The sequence below is a fragment of the Emydura macquarii genome, unplaced genomic scaffold (assembly GCF_026122565.2).
Source record: "Emydura macquarii macquarii isolate MOO-44397 ecotype Brisbane River unplaced genomic scaffold, CSIRO-AGI_Emac_v2 contig_2834, whole genome shotgun sequence".
Lineage (NCBI taxonomy): Eukaryota > Metazoa > Chordata > Testudines > Chelidae > Emydura > Emydura macquarii.
In genome coordinates, this window is record NW_027132971.1 from 5,177,050 (window position 1) to 5,188,980 (window position 11,931).

Consider the following 11,931-nt stretch of genomic DNA (forward strand, 5'->3'; position numbering starts at 1 on the left):
TGTACCATACATCTGGCATTAAGTTTCCTTTCTTTTAGGAAAGAAATAGGGTATATGTTGTCTCAACTGAAGATTTTTTTCACCCACTACCTTACACTAGTGGAAGTGTAAGAGAAGGTAACTCTAGCAGAAACTCAGCACACTATGAATTGCAATTTATCGGAACTGTTATGGATGATGGCTTAGTTTTTAAATAAATGTTTAATACCGCCTAACTAAGTACAGCTGGGGCAAAATCCTGGCTTGATCTGCACAGGGAGAAGAAAGAAGATGCAAAGGTGCTCTCAACATCCTGCATGAAAATAGTAGGACAGAATTTCTCCCCAGAGATAGAAAGAGAACTAAGGAGGAGGAGCTGATGTACCAGGTGGGACATGACTCAGAGGGAGACAGGATCGGCCATATGGGGGATATCCAGCCCCCATAGCTAACTATTGAAGATGTTAAAATGGGTGGGCTTAGTGCATATGAGCCAGGAGAGCACAGCGCTCTTTTTGAGAGGAGTGAAATCACTGACAGCAAGTCCCTTGGCTCACCTGATACCAGTCCAGCTCTGCAACTGCAGAATGGCCATAGCACCAGAAGAAGAGTTTAATAGTCCCTTGCTTCCTTTCTACACACTCAATAGCCTGCTCAGTAAAGGCCTGACTCAAAGTCTTTAACTTCAGTGAACTTTGGATCAGGTTTAACATAGAACAGAATTCACCCTTAGTGACTTAGATTTTATTGAAAAGTTTCTTACTAGTTTAATATTAGTTCACATTAGCATAAGCTGTCTGTTAATATTTTTCCTGTAATCTGCAATGAACTAGAAGCTCTCAACTAAGGCGATTACTGCTGCCATCTAGTGGCAACCTCCATTATAAACAGGATATTAAAACCAAATAACCTTAGAGCAATGAAGGGAAGTCACCTATGGTAAATTTAGGCAGACAGCTCAGTGAAAGAATGGGGCATTGTTCACCTGACAGCAGCCATTCCAGTAGAGCTTTTGGTGGCCTTATCCATTCCACAAGTGACTGCACCAAAAATAATCTTTAAGGCGATTACAGAAACCTCTAAATGAATAAAATTAGCAATAGCCACATGGCAAACTATTCTTGTGTATTCAGCTGCCACAGCCATCCAGCAGAGAAGAACTACTTTAACACAACTGATTACTTCTTCATCACGGGCTAGAATGTTATAATTGACATTACTGAGGACTCAAAAGGCTCAAGAGAAATAGGTATCCCATTTCAAAATCTGCCCCTTCAATCTAATGTTCTCAGAACATTTTCTCTTAGAAGAAATACCTCAGTTAGGAACCATTATGGTTAAAGTGCCAATTTAATGCATTCTGTTTCTTTGCAGAGTGTTCTGATTTGAAAACTGAAGTAAAGCAATTTCTAGAGCAAGCATCCTCTTGCAACTGTGATCAATGCTGGCAATGTAATCATTTGCACTTCAAAGCGCAAAATAAGAATCTGCATAATTCTCTTCAATGCAGATCCTTCACTTTCTTAGTAAAATATTATTGCCCTTGCATAGGGAGTTGCCTTATAGTACAGCATATTAACCGGATGATGCCAGTCAGCACTTCCATCCCCAGAATTTCTTCACTGTGTTAAGGAGGGTGTTGTACGCACTAACAAGGCCATGGCAAAAATAACTCCGCTATTCATGGCTCACCCAGATAAATACTTTGACACAACGCCCGTTCAGCACTTACCCACAACACACATTCTGAAACACCATGGGGCACTTAAGTTTGCACCTTGGTAATGCAATCTCCAAACTGTCTACTCTAGGTATCCTTTTGGTGAAAATTTGCCACTGGTGCAGTTCCACTGGTGGCAGCAGAACTGTGAGTACCAGTGTAGGCAAGGTTCTAAAGCCTCTGATGCTTCTAACATGAGACACTGTAAAAAAACCTTGGCAACCACTGGAATTGTCTTTACACCAGGACTCTTACCTGGCTATCACCAACGAAGCTGCAGTGGTAGAAACATTTTGGATATTCACAGGGAACTCCTCACAAGTGTGTGAAGCAGCACAAGAAAAATTATAAAAGGGCTTGTTTGAAAATTTAACAAGTGGGTGATGGACTTTGACATCATTGGCAGATCAAAAGCGGTAGCCAACATTTCAATAGCAAATGAGAGAGGATAGGTAGGATGGGTATAATCCATGAAGGGCCTTGTAAATGTGGATAAGTAGCTTACATCTGATGTGATAGAGAATGGGGAGCCAGTGGAAGGAGGCAAAAAGAGGGGTGACAGTCAAAGTGATGGGGCAGGTGAATAATCTGTGCAGCAGTATTCTGAATGGATTTGAGCAGGGAAAGATTGCTTTTCTCAAGGGCAGAGGAAAGACAAGGTGCTGAGAGTCTGGACAAGAGTTTTCACTGTAAGCCAAGGACAGAGCCCAGAGGAACACACAAAAAGCTGGATTTGGGGATGAGGAGGATCTACTGAAGGACAAGCTGACAGCAATTAGAGATGCAGAAAGAGAACCAGGAAGGGACAGACTCACAGAAGCCAAAAGGAGGACAAGTTTTTTTATTTGTTTGTTGTTTTTTTAAGAAAAAGCATAATTGGCTGTCAAAGGAAGATGAGGATGGAGGACTAGTTCAGAGCTTTGGGAGGAAGAGCTCATTAGAGACTTTGATGAGAGCAGTTTTAGTGGAGTGCAAGGGATGGAAGCTGGATGGGCTTCTGGAGGGCAGAATGGAACTGGAGGAGAGGAACTCCAGACCATAATTGTAGACAGTACATTCAATGAGCTTAGAGACAAAAGGGAAAAGGGAGTCGGAGACAAAAGAGGTGGGGGCCCCAAGTATGTATTTTAATATGGGAGAGACTAAAACATGTTTGTACCCTTAGGGAAAGAGCCAGATGACAGGGAAAGAATAAGGGAAAAGAATAAGGGAGGGGATGAGAGTGGATACAAGAAAGATGGGATGGGACAGAATGGAGTCACTGAGGCAAGTGGAGGAATTAAAGGAGAAAAGCTGCCAAGAAACTTCTGTGTCCATGTCAGAGGAGAGGAGGAGAGACCTGTGGGAAGGGAAGGAAGGTGAGCCAAAGGGAGAGGGAAGGTTTTTAAAAAGTGTGGCTTGACAAAGGCCTGGCTGGGATGATTTAGTTGGGGTTGGTCCTGCTTTGAGCAGGGGGTTGGACTAGATGACCTTCTGAGGTCCCTTCCAACCTAATCTTCTATGATTCTAAGGTCATGTCGTATTTAGTCGATTTTCTCTTGGAAGAAACCAGCAAGATCCTGTGCAAAGAAAGAAGCAGAGGCAGAAGGAAAGGAAGGAGTCAGGGATAGCAAAAAAACAGCTGGGTTTGTGAGCATGGGATTCGATTAAGTTGGGGAAGTAGAGGTGAAATCTTTCACTCTGCAGCAAATATAGATGCAAATTATTCTCAAAACTTTATTGGTTATAAATTTAAAAAATCATCATGGAGTCTACAGTAACAATCAACATCGATACCTTAGCAAACAGCCTCTCAGGAATGAATGTTTGAGTGACCTTGCCATACCAGCACGATTTGAAATCCTAATATCATTGCAAGCTCAGTGTTCTGTAGGGCTACAGATGTATATTAGTTATTGAGGAAACTGAAGACTGTAGTTTTCTAATGTTGTGTCCCAACTAAAAAGAATTTCATGCTCCCTGCATTATTTTTTGGTGGGTAGTTTGACAACATATTCTTTATTTTCTGTTTTTATTTTGTTCTGCAAACACTGTATTGGCATTATTTAGGAATTGTTCGGCTATGCTTTGAGTAGCAACTTTGGCATCACAACAGCTAGCATGTGAGCTAAAAAGATAGAATTTAGCACGAGACCTTCGTACAAGCATCTGCCTAATCTTCATATGATTGAATCACCAAGAACAAAGAAGAGTTCAAGTACTGTTGTTTTCATCCATACAGTTGATAGAGCAAAAGAGAAACAGGTTTGGTGTGCATCTATTTCTCTTCTTAATTCTTCAAATATCCTTAGAATACCAGTTACGGTCTCAATATTCTATTGAAAAAAGTCAGTGATGTGGCAGTACATTTCCTGAGTATATTCACTCACCTGCTATATTCAATTAGATATTTCAAAATGTAAAAGCCTGAGCCCCATCTACTAACATCTTGTACTAACTGGCTACTGAGCAGGCCACCTATGTGCTGGCTGGTAGTAATGTTTGAGGTCAAAAACTAGCTAAATAAAGCATGTTAATCATGAATGCAAAGTTTCAAGACATGGGCAAAACAACCTAGGCTATAAACATGGGAGCATTAGAGGTTTTTTGATACTGGTGCAACAGTACTGCCTCTCTCCCTTTTATTCTATCTTTCACTTTCCCAGAATTTTCTGAAAAGCTTTAAAAATTACTGTGTGTGTCTTCTGAGGACAACCTCACAGCACAGGACTACGGAATTTATATGAACACTCTTTCATTGATGCCAAGAATAACTGATGATGTCAAAAGCTTCTGTGATGAACTTTTCCAGTTTGATTCAAGAATACGTGGCAGCCTAACAAACCTCTTGTAAAAGCTGTATATTCAGTGTAGGCTCCTCTTCACAAGAGCATTTTGGAGTGTGGTACGCCCACGACTGCGCTTCTGAAGTTTATAGCATAATTTTTCAAATTTTCTACACTACTCAAGATTTCTGTGTTGTATTTCAAATCAAATATGACGGGGTTCTTTATTGACCTCTTATTTTCTCTCTCATATTTCAGCATTTCTGATGTGCATATGAATCATACTTGTTAATATTTTATTGATAATCTCTATGGTAACGTTCTGTACTTCTAAATTATTAGCATTTCCAAAAGTATCACCTTTTCATTTTTAAGATTTCAAGTTATTTCAAATTGTTTTTTTCTCCAAAGAACATTAAAATTATCAAAATAAATGTTGGAAACAGTCAGAGGAAGCGCTTTTTTTTTTTAAATAAACTATCTGAGAGAAGATATGCAAAGGAGAAGAGAAATATTCTCAACTGCCACACAGAAGTAGTTTGAGGGACAACATAACACAGAATACATGGTTTAAAAATGGAGGCCCCATTTCAGTATGGTACTTAAGCACATGCCTAATTTTAAACATGCAAGTAATCTCATTGTGCTGAATGGGACAACTCACATGTTTAAAGTCAAGCATGTGCTTAAATCCCTTGGTAAATCAGGGCCATAATGTCTCTATAAGCATAAACATCCCTCCTTTTAGCAGAAACTTTTTGTTATTACACTTAAAGCCAACACATAACCAGTTCTTTACTAGACATGGTTTGACACATTATGGCATGCCATCATCTTATCCTGCAAGCACTTATCTATGTGCTTAACTCGATGCATGTTACTAGTTCCTGCTTGACGGGGAAAACTCAAATGATGTAAAGTGAAGTATTTGCATAAATGATTGCCGAATTGGGGCCTTAGTGTGGTCAGAACAGTTCAGACCTTAGCACTTAGGCAGACACTGAAAATGCTCCAGGAAACTGAAATCACTGATGAAAAATAATTTACAAAAACTACATCCTGAGCCAGAAGAGAGGCTTTTACTTCAAAAAGATCCTCTATAGACAATACAAAGACCTTTCACAATTTAGAAAAGAAAAGCTTCATCATTTTAATATGAATAATAAAATGTCACTAAATAATCATATTAAAATATTAAAATTAAATAATAAATTGCATATGAAAATACAATGTGTTGAAATGACTAAAAGCATTTTTGGCTTGAATGTCTAGAGAGGATTCACTGGCGCAGTCTCACATTTCAAAGTATGCACCCACAATATCATGAAAACCTGAATAACATTTTCACAACTGTGTTAGATAGGCAAAACACATTAGAAATATGCCATTATTCTATTATTTCTACTTTGCACATAATTCTGTGGTCATTGATTTATGAGTCCATCTGCAATTTTACTTTGATGCTTTTTTGTCAACTGTTAGTAATATATAAGACTTGTGATAAATACAATAAAACAATGTAATTTATGTTAAGCTTTTACAAACACTGCAAGAAGGCTCTGGGATTATTGACAGCATGAACATTTAGACTTGCTCATTTATCTTGTCTACAAGCCCTCCTATACCCAGCAACGCAATCAATTTAAGGAAGATAATTCATCACAGAACCAGTCTCAAAACAGTACATTCACAACAATATACCTTTTACTTAACATTCCCAGGCATTAGGTGTATCATAGACTTAATGATATGAGGACGAATTAGAATGCTGTCATTGTTTCAGTATAAATCCCTTATTTTCAGAGTGTTAAGGAAACTACCATATACATTCATTGCAGTCTGAACATATCAATACATTTATTTTTTAAGTTTTACAGTCATACATGTGTACAAGAGATTCAGGAAGACTGCCAAATGAAGATGCTTTTAGCACTCATAATAGCTTTGATTGAAAACTGAGAACAGCAATCCATGTAACTTAATTTCTTTTGGTATATTGCAACTTTTTAGAAGTTAAAATATAAAAAGGTGTAAACATTAGCTCACACTGCTTCTGAGAGAGCGCGAGCGAGCTCATGTGCATGTGCATGCACACGCGCGCACAGCCACACAAAAAAGTCTGAAACATCTAAGCAATATAAATGTAGTGTGCATGAACATGGACAAATTGACCTAATATACTGGAATGGTTCCTTCTCTTGGATCATTAAACTGCAAACTAAGAAGGATTTACACAATAGACACTAATGACTTCTAAAAAAGCCATTAGAGACTATCAATCACAAATCCACTTTTAAATAAATGCCTAAATACTCATTTTTAAAATAAATATGCATGTTAAAATACACATTTACTCAGTACAGTAGAATGGGGTTCTTGGAACCATTACTGTTCAGCAAAAACATAATTGTACTTCGCACTTACACATCGTCTTTCATCAAAGGATTGCAAAGCAACTTACAACGCTGGTCAAGTATTAGTATTACTATTTCAAATGCGGAGAAACTGAGGCATAATTAGGTGACTTTTCTTTACTTCAGTGGAATTACTCCAGAGTCATATATGGATAACTGACAAACAATTTTTGGCTGCAGGTGTGAGACAAAAAGTGAAGAAAAATCAGCACAGTGTGGGGAAAAAAAAAAAGAGTTGGAGAAAGAAGAGAGGTTTTAAAGTAAAGAAATCAGCTTACTTCTTTCCGGTATGAAAATCGGATACTAGAAATGAAGAGGAAATGGTACACCATGATTTCTAGAAGAAGTGGAATATATTAAGGAAAAGAAAGGACAACAACAAAAAAAAAAAAGGTCTGATCTGTGACAAAAAAAAGACACTGCTATGTTCCCAAATGGACTGCAAACTATAATTCAAAGCTCTATTCTTACTTCAATAAAAATAATACTTATCTATTCCTAGTAGCATGAATGGGTATTACCCAATGGTTAATGTTTCCCTGCCCCAGAATTATGGCACTATTTCCCAGAGTGTAAAAGATACACATTACGGGTGGGATTTTCAGAAACACCTATGAGAGTTTAGGCGCACATGTGCCATTGACTTTCAACAGAATTTGTGCTTCTATCTCACTTAGGCACTTTTGCAAATCTCATCTGGTAGCAGCATTCTTTGTGATTTCACAGTTAAGATTCTTTCAGTACTTACATTATGAACTCAGTTTTTCAAGTAGCATGTAATTTGGTCATAAAAATCTGAACTAGGCTGAAATTTGACACATCTGTCCAGCACACTATCTACATGTGTAGATACTAACCTCACACACGCTTTCTCACACTCACACACACAGCTGATGAAGACCGACAGAAAGCTACTAAGCTTACTGTTTTCTCCTCTCCAGAAAGGCTGCTGGTAGTGATACGTTACCAGCGGGAGTCTCATTCTGACAAACCTCCTGAGGCTCATTGGAGCTACTCCCCTGCAGGGCGAGCCACAGAAGATAAGTCAGATCAAGACACATCACAAAGGTGGAATTTGGGTTCAATCAGCACAGGTTAGATACAATTCTCTCACACACTCCATCGCAATACTTTTTTAAAGATAGGAATTATAGAGGGAACTGGCAGCAATGCCCATAGTTAAGCTTGCCTAACACCTACCATTATAATAGTGGCATACCACGGAGTGCGGGGGAGAGGGGCCATGACCCCGAGCACCAGCCTGGGGAAGCCGCCCCCTGCTGACATCCCCAGCGGCCGCGCTAACCCGGCCCCTCCACCTCCCAGCCTCCTGGTCCCTCCGCCCCCATGTTGGGCATAAGGAGGGAGCCGCAGGGATCCCAGCTGCGCAGGTCCAGGCAATCAAAGACAGGGCTCTGGGGCAGAGCCCATTACACCCCACCACCACCCCCGTCACTGGGCGGCCCCCTCATACTTACATTTGCGCCCCCTCCATAGGCGGCAGCACCCTATGGAAGGTCTATGGGCCCTTTTCCCACTCTCCCCACTCCCGCTCCTCGCCATACCCACACCGGGGGGGGGGGCAGGTGGGGAAGCAAGGGAGAGCAAAAAACGGGCCTGCAGACACACACACACAAGGGGCGCTGCCGTCAAGGGGGCAGGGTGCAAATGTAAGTATTGGTCTTCAAGCGCCGAAGACCTATGGTAACCATTGCATTATAAGACCCCATTTTCAGGTGTTTATAACATGCCCAAACTTTAGCCATCCATGCTAGAATTTTCCATGCCAGGTGTCTGCCTCAAGTTGATTTTTTTTTTTTTTTTAATTTAGGAAAAAGTTCCACCTTTCCCAAAGACAAGGTTACAGAAAAATACAGTGTTAAACCAACATGAAAAAATTCTTACAAATCATTTCACTAAGAAGCTCTAGCAACTGCATGCTTTGGAGCAGGGGCTTGAAATTTGGCAAGGGACCGCCCTATGGTCAGAGAGTTGCCTTTGGCTGTCCCTGTGAAAGTCCAATCAAATTTGGCCAAGTTACAGGCCTCTAAAAATCATTGTTTCATAGATTCATAGAGCTTAAGGCTAGAAAGGACCATTAGTTCATTTAGTCTGATCTCAGCCCATTCAATTTTACCCAGTAACCCCTGTATTGAACCCAATAATTGTGTTTGACTAAAAGCATATCTTCCAGACAGACATCCTGTCATGATTTGAAGACATCAAGAGATGGAGAAGTCACTATTTCCCTTGGTAGTTTGTTCCCATAGTTAAATCACACTTACTGCTAAAAATCTGTGCCTTATTTCAAATTTGAATTTGTCTGGCTTCAGCTTCCAACCCTTGGTTCTTGTTCTGTCTTTAGCTGCCAGATTAAAGAGCACTTTAAGTATCCTGGTATTTTCTCCCTTTGAAGGTGCTTATACAATGTAATCAAGTCACCTCCCTTCAGTATTCTTTCCAGAATACAGTCCTTATTTTGTAGGGCCTGCATTCCTTGTCCCTAGATGTATGGTTTTGCATTTGGCTGTATTAAATACATTTTGTTTGAATGGTCCCTCTTATCAATCTTTACCATTCTTCCAATCTTTGAGTTACCCGCAAATAGCAAATTTTAATTGGCAATGATTTTATATTTACTTCCAGATCACTAGTGAAAATGTTGAATAATGTCAGGCCTACCACTGATCCCTGCCCAGGCAAGAGTCATTCAGCAGCAGGGTGGCTTCTCCCATGGCAGGGGACCCATCCTGCTTCTCACAGTCCTGGATGGGGATCTCTGCTCTGCCCCACCACAGACTTCCCCACACCTTGCACCTGCAGGGATTGGGTGTCACTGGCCTTGCAGCAGTGCAGGGAGCATTCTGCAGCCTCACTGTCACATGGGAGTGAGAGAGTAAGGGCCAACGATAGAGAACCCTCTGCAGTCCTGCTGAGCTGCTGCAGGGACGGTGACAGCTGATCCCTGCAGATGCAAAGGGTGGAGGCTGCACTCCTGCCCACGGTTACCAATCAGTATTTCCCCTTCCCACCCCAGTTTCAGTGTGTCAGCTGACATTTATATCCATCAATTAAATTCAAATCCTGCCAAGCTAGGTAAAACCTATGTCAATTTCATTGATCAGGAGTAGTGCAGTCACACTAACAACTCACACCAATAAAATCTTTATGCCATATTACATCACCTTGTTTGCACACACAAATACACAAATCTATCATGTGCATGTTCATGTGTATCTCTTCACAAGTACACTGTAAGAATCGATTACTATATAAATGTAAATCACTATATCACGTTGAAAATCTTTCAAACAGAATATACAATCCATTAAGCATCACTATCATTTCTATGCAGCTACTGGCCCATACAACAACAAGATATTCCAGAAACAGAATATAAAATTCCTATAATTAATGACAGGTAATCTCAAATTTCATTGTCATTGCCTTTAATTCTTTAGGACTGCATGAAAGTTTCCAGCCAGCTACAGAAACCATGTACTGTACATAATACCAAACAAAGAGGGCGAGGAAACGAACCACTCCACATTTAGTGCCTGTTCATTCCAGATACCAAGTGCTCTCAACTCCCCTTGAAGTCAGTGGCACTAAGGATTGTTATAAGGGTCTGAAATTACATTTTGTGCATTACCTGTGGATTACATTTAATGGTGAAGTTCTACTTTCATTTATACCAGTGAAGTCAATGGAGTTAGTCTAGATTTCCACCAGCATACAATACAATAAGAGCAGAATCTGGGCTTAAATCATTTGCAATAAAACTAAAATATTGTTGTCGTCATTGGAGGATACCTTACAACTATACTGGGGATTTTTTTTGTTTTTGTTTTTTTAAAAACACTGCTCTAATAGTCAATCTTCCTGTCCCTAAAAAACACAATGCCAATAACTATCATGTAAAAAGGATTAGTCAAACTCAGGAAGATTAGACCAAAAATGTGAGAAAAATCAATAAGAAAATAAGTTACCTTGGTCTTATTTTTCATTAGAAAAAGCAGATTTCCTTTCAGACAACACCATCTCTCGCTTGGATCTGTATGCAAAGAAGCAAGAGATTAATAAAAACAACCTTTTGTCTCCACACATTAAATGCTTCTTAAAGAATATGCATGTAATAAAGGTCAGAGAAGAAAATCATTAACAAAAAAAAAAAACAAACAAACAAAAAAAAAAAAAAAAAAAAAAAAGTCAGCTTCACTCAGCAGCTCTTATGTACAAAACGCTGTTAAATGCCAGAACTTCTCAGAAGGTTTCTTCTACCCTGCAGCTGAGTGAATTGGTGATTGCGGTATATACTCAACTGTATTTTCTTTGTTTCTCTCTCTTTTCTCACATGGGAGCAGAGACTGGCACTTTAGTATTGAACAGCTTTCACTTCCATCGTTTCAACAGAAAAGTAATCTTTGTTGGGGGGGGACACAACATTTACTATTTTACCTGGATGATGACTGAGTTGATCTCAATTTACAAATATCTGAAAACACCAACAAAGCATGAAGGCTAAAATATTTATACAAATTTTTTGGTGTTGATATTTTACCTTTCTTAAAAAAACGGAAGAACAAACAGTGGTTACATGACTTCTGCGTATAACTAATTGCTCCAACTCAGGAGAGGCATAATTTCAGCGCTTTCAACTTTAGAAAAAATATTATTTTTTCAAAAGGGAACTTGTTACTAAATTGCTCAGAATCTAAAAATACAGATGATATTAGTATTGGTATATTAGATCACCTTCCTTCAATGGAATAATGATTATAAAATACAAAAGTGGGCTATTTAGACCAATTGCACCCATATTTATATGGGAAATGAGAATATTCACAGGAACAATACGGAAGATTAAAAAATTAAAGTTGTGAAGGGATATGAACCCTTGTGTTTCAGGGCATAAGCCATGCTCTAATTGCTGGAGGTTATGAAGAAACATTTCCTTTTGGAAGTTTGTTCCCTAGTTCCCCACTATGGAATTCTTCAGACAATATATTGACTAGATCGATCACACATCTGCTCCAATAGGTCAATTCCTTTG

General features: G+C 39.3%; 1 protein-coding gene across 4 annotated transcripts in view; it reads right to left on the bottom strand.

The window, feature by feature from the left end:
- Positions 1-10,928, bottom strand: part of INPP4B (inositol polyphosphate-4-phosphatase type II B) — a 426,088-nt gene extending 415,160 nt beyond the window's left edge. For all 4 annotated transcript variants that reach the window (XM_067567968.1, XM_067567967.1, XM_067567971.1 and 1 more), the window contains exon 1: positions 10,868-10,928. In XM_067567968.1, coding sequence (XP_067424069.1) covers positions 10,868-10,885 — 18 coding nt within the window. In that variant the 5' untranslated portion in view covers positions 10,886-10,928. The remainder of the gene's footprint in view (positions 1-10,867) is intronic.
- Positions 10,929-11,931: the final 1,003 nt, after the last annotated feature.